Source organism: Loxodonta africana, chromosome 15, assembly GCF_030014295.1.
Source record: "Loxodonta africana isolate mLoxAfr1 chromosome 15, mLoxAfr1.hap2, whole genome shotgun sequence".
NCBI lineage: Eukaryota > Metazoa > Chordata > Mammalia > Proboscidea > Elephantidae > Loxodonta > Loxodonta africana.
The window spans coordinates 17,138,088-17,145,884 of record NC_087356.1 but is presented as its reverse complement, the minus strand read 5'-3'; the positions used below and the strand labels follow the sequence as shown (position 1 = coordinate 17,145,884).

The window sequence follows — 7,797 nt, the reverse complement described above, 5'->3', positions numbered from 1 at the left end:
AGCTGTGGAAACTGCTATTTTGCAGAAAATACTTTTAAAAAGTAGTAATTTCTTTTGACACAAGAAATGAAACCAATCAATTTTTTGGTCTCTGTCATTTAACAGGAATGTACTGACATTCAACGTCTTAAGTTTTTACCTATTCTTCTTTTCAATCAGATTTTCCCCTCACGTTTAATACTGTTGTAGATTTAAGGTGGGTTTTTTTCCCCCGCAGAAAACATTCACAATTTAGAGAAGCGGCTTCATAAACCCAGAAAAGCTACTGTAAGAGATAAGTGGAAAGCTCAGCAACAAACGAGGTTACTTCACTGAATCTTCTCACAGCTTCAGCATATCAATGCAGCGCTTTTAAGATAGTTTTCAGACTTAAAAAAAAAACTTTAAAAATCACAAATATGATCCATCCTCTCTACCCTTGAAGTACTTCTCATACACGCATCTAAGGGTAGACTTCTTTGCGCCCAGACGAGGGGCAGAGTACACAAGCTGTGTGTAGAAAACGTGAAGATTTCGTTGAGCCAAGAAAGGAAACAGTTGGCGTCCACACGTCGCTAACTCTTCTGGGGGGTCTCCTGAAGAGGTGTCCAGTTGCCTCAATCGTGTCGCGAACACCCAAAGCCAAAAAGAACACCCCGCCTCCCTCGACAGAAGGGCAAGCTGAGGAAGGCTGTCAGGAAGCGCGCCCGGTAACAGGTGGCCGGGAGGGACAGCCCGCGCTCCCGCCGCCCGGCCGCTCGGCCGCCCTCGCCCTTCCCGCCTCGCCCGTGCGGCCCCGCGGCCGCCCCGCCGCCCCCGGCCCGGCTCCGACTCACCCCGCGCCCCGCGCTCCGGCGTCCTGCTGCCTGAGGCGGCGCCGCGGACCGTGAGGCCCCGGTGCTTCCTCGCTCGCGGCTTTTCCCTCAGCGCCGCCGAGCCGGCCCAGGCCAGGAGAGGCCCCAGGAGGAGCACGTGCCTCTCCTCGAACGAAGCCTCGCGGCCTGGACGCCGGGCTCGCCCGCCCGAGTACTCAGGCGCCGGAACCTGTGGGGACCGAAACTTCTAGAAGCAGGCCGGGCGCCGGAGTTGCGTCTGTCCTTCCCGCCCGCAGCCTCTGCCTAAAGTGGGAGGTTCTGGCACGTCCCGGTCTGAGTGGGACCAAATAACTACGCCACCTCTACAAACGAGGAAACTGAGGCCCACCCAGGGGGCCTGGTGTCTCGTTCCGGAGGCCGCCCGGTTGTCCGGGTCTCCCGAGTTCAGTTCACCGCGCAGCCAGCGCCTCAGAAGCTGCCTCCGGGAGCGGTGTGTGGGGCAGCCCAGCGTCCGGCCTGGAGCGGCCCAGGCGCGGCTCTGGAGGGCCCGCTGAGGGGGGTGTCCGGGAGGCCCTGCGGCCCAGGTGCCCCGGCCAGGGCGGGGGAAGGGGGCGCGAGCTGGAAGGGCCCTCGCCCACGCCGCCCACACGTGCGGACCCGGCGCCCGAGGGCCCGCGGCGCCCCCGGCAGGAGGAGCTCGGCGTCGCGTTCCCTGAAGGCTCCGCCCCGAGGGGGAGCTCGCGCCGACGCCGCCGGGCCCTGACCTCGGGCCCACGTCCTGGCGGGCGGCGCCGCCCCTGTGTCCTTCCAGGGACCTTGCGGAGTCGAAGGCGGTCCGGATTGCCAGAGTGGGAAGGGAGCCCCGAGCCAGGCCCGCGAAGTCCAGAGGGAGGACGCGGCTGAGGAGACTTCTCTCCAGCCGAGGCTCCGAGCCCAACGACTTCGCTCAGCGTCAGGCCCTGGAGGAGGGGTCGTTTTCCGAACTCGGCCTCACGCTGCGTTCTCAGGCCTCACGCGGAATAAAAAGAGTACGAGGGTGTTGGTCACTTCGCAGGAAACTTTTCGTTGTTTCCTTATTTCCTTCCCGCCCGTGAACAAGTCAAGCAGCCTCCCGGCCTTACACCCAGGAGGTTTCAGATCAGTCTGGACAGCTCCGGGGTCTGTTTCTGGGGGACCGTTACTCCTCGACCCCCCGCTGGGGGAGGTGGAACTGTCCTCCCGAGCCCCGGCTGCAGTCTTCTTCCCCTGTCAAAGTGAAACCCGTCCTTGTCGACTTTTCCAGGTTTTGTGTTTTAAAGAAACTTCACTATACTAGCAAAGATAATTTGTTTTCTCCTGACAGGAGACTGAGGGTTTAAAGGGACATTTTAGCACGTGGAAGGAATGACGCGGATTCCCCAGCCACAATGAAGCCACCCGAGACAGCTCGGCAGAAAGGAAGGTCGTCTACTGCCAATGTGCAGGACACGGACCTTTTTTTTTTTTTTTTTTGTGGTCGTTTTGTTTTCTTTTTTGGCTCAGCTCTGAAAGCATTACAGAGCCATCCTTTCCCGCCTCCCGGCCTTCTTACCCTCCCCCTCTTTTTTCTGGTGCAAGCAATTAGGGTGAAGAAATCAGTGCCAGGTTCCTGCACCTGAAGAGAATGGAATTGCTTCGGGCATTGAGTCCTGACACCTGTCTCTACCCTGGATGGCGAAGGGATATACGGGGTCAAAACGCCTGGGGCAGAGGCCAGGCGGACGGGGACACGACACTCTTCAAGAGAATGTTTCTGGGGGCTCTTCTTGCCACTTCCTCCCGCCCTCTCCTTTGGGGCCCAGCTTCTCGTGGGTCATTAACACGCGAGTTATTAACATCGAGGTTCCGCTTGCTTTCAGCCCTCCCCTCTCCAGACCAGGACCTGGGACTGGAATCAGAAGAGCAACACTGAGAAATCGTTCATTAATTTGCATTTATTTTCGGGGAATAACGTAGATAAAGGGGAAGGAGGGGGAGGACTGCCTTACATTTCAACAAGTCATTTGTGATCTTCACATCGGACAAATCAAATTTAAAAATTACTTTCCCACCTACTGGACGAAGCGGCCAAAGCCACCAAAACTGATAACACAGGCGCGGGCTCTCCGCAGATTTCGGAGAATGAAGGTGCACTAAAAACTCACTGGACAAAACAGGGTAGTTTAGAGAGAGAGAAGCCGACACAGAAATTGGAACTGGGGTTTGGGGCCTGGGTTTGTTGTCTGTTTTTTCATAATACGTGTATTTTGACTTTTGTTGTTGTTTTGTTTTTGGTCTCTAAACCGCAACTGCGACTCTGTGCTTACACCGGGCAAGGGGCTGGGTCTGGCGCCGCTGCCCAACCTACTTCCCACCCAAGTGCCTTGACTTAGCTGTTATCTCCACACTCCCGAACTCTCCCAGTCCTCTGCGCCCAGCTTCCTAGAACCAAGCTGTTCTCTTTAATAAATACACAGAGGGAGAAGGTGTGAAGAGGACAGAACAGCTTCCTAATAACTGAAAACGTGAAAGAGCCATCATTTGAGGAAGAGAGGAAGGGGGGCAGAAGGGAAATATTTTTTGCTTTTGTTTTATATGCGTATATATATGTATACTGTATATATCTTAAAGTTCTGTTTTCTGGGCGCTAAGACTTGAGATAATGCTCAGTTCTCAACAGCAACTAAAACGTTGAAGTGGCCCCTGGAACGGACCCGACTATGTACAGCATTCCCGCCGAGGCGGAAGCGCGAGCCAATCCTGCGCAGGGCGGGGCGGGAAGTGGACTTGTGCGCGGGAGGCCGGGGGCGCGCTCCCGCGGGCCTTGCCTTTGCGCACCCCGGCGGCCAGGATCAGGAGGAGGAAACGCCAGGAAGCTCTGGCTTGCAGGCGGGGAGCGGGGCCCAGGGCAGCTGAAGGGCGGCAGTCTTCAAGAAACACTTAGTGGTTGTTTGGATATGGAGTAGTGTGTGGGTGCAGAAATATGCCAATGGGCAGATACGCCAGTTAGTGACTCCAAGCGTCCAGAAGAATAAATAAGTGTTGGGCTCAAACAGCGGGTCAGAACTAAGAGTCTCCGGAGGCTGCAAGTGCATAATAAGTGTCCAGAGAGACTGGAAGGGGGGACTTCGGGAGTCCGGTGGGGGTGGGGAGGAGAGCACACAGCTCCCGCGCATAGAACCGGTGGGTCTAGCTGAAGCACCGGATCCCCCTCCAAGGGGTGGGCGGGTTTGCACATCCCCCAAGCAAATGGCACGAGGATGGGGGCGGCAGTGCAGGCAATGGGCATCTTTTTAGGGCGTGAAAAATCAGTTCTGGAGAAGCCGAGGCAAAGGCGGGCGGTGCAGCAGCAGCAACAGGACGGGGACCACAGAGGGCGCAGGTAGTTTTTCTTCTCTTCCTCCCACTCCTGGGCTCACAAGACCTGGAACCTCCATGAGGCTTGGTCCTTATAGTCCAGACAATCGGTCGAGTTGAAGTTGAGCTTCCAGGCAGTGGAAGCAGTGGCGGCGCCAGGCTCTTTGTAATCCAAGCAGTCAGCGGAGTTGAAGGCGAGCCCGGAGCCGCCGTAGCCCTGGTGGTGGTGGTGGTGATGGTGGTGGTGGTGGCCTGAGGACTGACTCAGCGGGTGGTGCGCGTGCGGGTGGTGGTGATGGTGGCCCGCCATCGAGGAGGGTGCCATGGGGCTGAGCTGGTGCGGGTGGTGGTGTGAGTGCATGGGCGCTAGGTATGAGCTGCAGTCCACGCCGCCGAAGTAGGAAGAGGAAGGCGCAGGGTAACCTTGGCTGTAGCTGCCGCCCTGGCCGTAGGACATTGGGTAGGAGGCCGCAGCCGAGGCGGCGCCAGCGGCCACCGAGCGCTGCATACACGAGGCGTTGCTGGGTGCGCCCAATGGCTCCGGCACGGACACCGACACCGGCGCTGAGCCGGGCGAGATGGAGGCTGGGCTCCAGATGGACGACGCGGCCGGCGTGCTCAGCGACGACGCGACTGCCACCGCCGGGTTCCCGCCTAGGCCCGCCGCCGCTGCAGCCGCTGGGTTGGCGGAGGCGCTGGAGGCCGAGCTAGAGGAGGAGGCCGAGCTGGACACAGCGGGTGGAGTGAACTGACCGCTGCTTTCGGAACCCGAGCTCTCCCGCACCGGGGAAGACTTCTTCTTGGCCGGGCGGCTCTTGGTCCCGCTCCCGCTCTGCTGCTGCTGGCGGCATTTGGCGCGGCGGTTCTTGAACCAGACCTGCAGCGGGCCGGGCCGGGGAGAGCAAGTCAGGAGGGGTGGGGAAGGGGGCCGAGTGGAGCTTGCTGCTCCCCCGTCCTTTCGACCCACCACCCCGTCCAGGATCTCGCAGCCCTTTCCTACCCAGGCCTCCACCCTTCCCAGTCAGACCCTGCCCCTGTGTTCCCAGCTCCTCCACCCTCCCCCATCCTTCTACTCAAAGCCCCTCCTCTACCGACTCCTGGGGAGGGTGGCGGACCTTCCCTCCTGCTCAGTGGAATTGGGCCCCAGGGCGGGACCAGTGCTCTGTCCCGCCAGAGGTTCTGCCAAACTGCTGCTGTTGGCTACTTTCCACAGCCCCATAGGGGCCTGTCCCCTCCCCCAAGGATGCTTGGAGGACCTGTCTGCTAGGAGCAGAGCTCAAGAAAGGGGGGCGAAGCACAGAGCAGGCTTCGGCGTAACGGACAGTTTCACCAAGTCTGGGGACAGGCACTTTGAGTCAACCCCTGGAGGCCCGGACTGGGAGGGCGAACGTTTTGGGCAGGAGCAGGAGTAGGACCGGGAGGCTGAACAAATGCAGCTCTCGGAGAACTGGGGAAGGAAGTCTGGGAGGGCTTTCGCTGGGCTTCTGGGCTCCAGGTGGGGAACCAAATAGGACGGTCACTCATAAAGTTGTCACTCCTCTCAGAGGGCCCCGGCACACGGCATTGCATTTCTGGGCCTTTTTTGAGACTCCAGGGGAAGAAACAAAAAAACAGAACAACAAAAAAAACCAAACCTAGTGCCGTCCAGTCCATTCCGACTCACAGCGACCCTATAGGACAGAGTAGAACTGCCCCATAGAGTTTCCAAGGAGAGCCTGGTGGATTCGAACTGCCGACCCTTGGTTAGCAGCCGTAGCACTTAACCAGGGAAAGAATGCAGGATAAAAAGCCCTTAAAGAGAGCTCTGGGTTAGAATCCGAACAGTATTTTAGAGGTCTTTTTCCATCACAAAAACACAAATAGCAAAACCCGCAGCCAGGTTTTGCGCTGGGCGTCCTCTCTGGGCAGAGGAAACGCCTTAACAAGGTACGCCATGCCCGGAGCTCACTCCCAGGCAGGGCACCACGCTCCAGTCAAGCTCCGCTCTTCCAATTCCAGGATCCCCAGATGGAAGGCAAGGGTGGAGGCAGAATTCAGGCTCTCAAGGAAAATTGCCAAGTCCAGGGGCAATCGAAGAAACAGGGGCAAGTGTCGGGCCCCACAGTGCACTTTACGTTCGGGAGCCCCGCTCTTCCTTCTGCAGTCCTTAAAAGGACTTTGGATACCAAAGGTGCCCCGGAGCCAATGGCCCGATTCAGAGCTCTAAGCCTTTTCACTTAATTTTGCCACATCTTCCTGGCCCAGGTGAAAGCGCTAGGGGGAGTCTGAGAGGGGCCATCCCCCACACCACACCACTCTCCCGGGGCTCCGAGAGCCTTTATCAGCCTGGGCCATACCCAACCGGCCCCGGCGCCCAAACTCTGACTCTTAAAAGCCCCCGGCGTGCGCACCTGGACTCTGGACTCAGGCAAGTTGATCTTGAGGGCCACCTCCTCGCGCATGAAGATGTCAGGGTATCGAGTCTTGGCGAAGAGCGCCTCGAGTACGTCCAGCTGCGAACGCGTAAAGGTAGTGCGCTCCCGCCGCTGCTTCCGTGGAGTGGCTGCGGGGACACGCAGGGGCGCCTCGGGTCAGCGGTGGCCACGAGGACCAGCGCGAAAGGACGCGGGCAGGCCCCTGGCAGTTCCAGAGTCCGGCCTTCACATAGGGAAGCCGAGCTCGGATTAAAAACTCTCCCAGGGGGATAAGCCCGTTAGGCCACAAGTGGGAGAAAGTGCCTGTGTGCGACTGGGAGCCAGTATCTCCAAGTCTCCAGGACTGCCCGCCTCCCTGTCTCCCAAAAGTTAAAAAAGGGAGAGAAGTCAGGTAATCTCCCTTCCTCCACATCCCCTCCACTCGACACACACGCTGGCTGGGGGTGGGAGAAGGGTGTATAGAAACACGACCTGAAAACACTCAGAGAATAAATGGGGGTGCAGTAGTGGAAACTGGAAAAGAAACCCAGGGTTCGGCTCAAGCCGTCAGCTTCAGCAGTGCAAGAGTTGGTACAAGCCACAGGTCCAGGGGAGGGCCACCCTTCCTCAACTCAGCCTGCATGTTCACATAAGGCAAGTTAGGCCTTAGGGCCAAGCTCTTTCCGTTAGAGCTCACTGGGACTTCAGATTTCTCATTCGTTGCTGGGGGAAAAAAGTGATTAGATCCACAAAAGTAATAGCCACCCGTGGGAAACGAATCCGTGGGTAAATGCACTGTGTGGGCGATGGCAGCACAACAGTAGACAGGTTGCCCCCACGGTTGGGCTGGAAGGGCGATTGCTGCACCTTTTCACTGCCCTGGTCCATCTCACCCACCCCTGACTCTGTTGTCTGCGCCTGCAGCCAGCTTTGCATTGAAAGCAGACTAGGCAATCGGCTACCTGGGCTTACACGGCAACAGGCTGCCTCAGACCCGAGAGACTGAGGATCCCTAACGTTTGCAAGGGCGGAGGGGCTGGGAGGGCCGGTGCTCACCCGGATAGCCCACGGAGGGGTGCAGCAGGTCCATGGCCGGCCCGGCTAGGCCCAGCCCGTTCATGCCATATGGGGGTTGTTTGAGGTAAGACATCATGCTAACAGCCGGGTGGAGGCGCCCCGACGGATCCAGGGGGCCGGGGGCCTGGCGCGGTGCGGGCTTCCCACCGCGCAATCCTTTGAGCTCTGTTGCGTCTGGG

The 7,797-nt window shown here is 58.5% G+C and overlaps 1 protein-coding gene across 3 annotated transcripts; it reads right to left on the bottom strand.

The window, feature by feature from the left end:
- Nucleotides 1–4,086: 4,086 nt before the first annotated feature.
- Nucleotides 4,087–7,739, bottom strand: OTX1 (orthodenticle homeobox 1). 3 transcript variants are annotated; one of them, XM_023552536.2, is made up of 5 exons: nt 7,564–7,739; nt 6,539–6,698; nt 4,857–5,025; nt 4,700–4,781; nt 4,087–4,669 (listed from the first exon to the last, which is right to left on the bottom strand). In XM_023552536.2, exons 1-5 carry the CDS (start codon nt 7,692–7,694, stop codon nt 4,207–4,209), a joined length of 1,005 nt encoding a protein of 334 aa, XP_023408304.1. In that variant the 5' UTR covers nt 7,695–7,739; the 3' UTR covers nt 4,087–4,206. The 3 variants fall into 3 exon arrangements, with proteins under 3 accessions (XP_023408304.1, XP_023408305.1, XP_064124409.1); XM_023552537.2 differs by having other exon boundaries at nt 6,539–6,690; nt 7,598–7,739; XM_064268339.1 differs by having other exon boundaries at nt 4,087–5,025; nt 6,539–6,690; nt 7,598–7,739.
- Nucleotides 7,740–7,797: the final 58 nt, after the last annotated feature.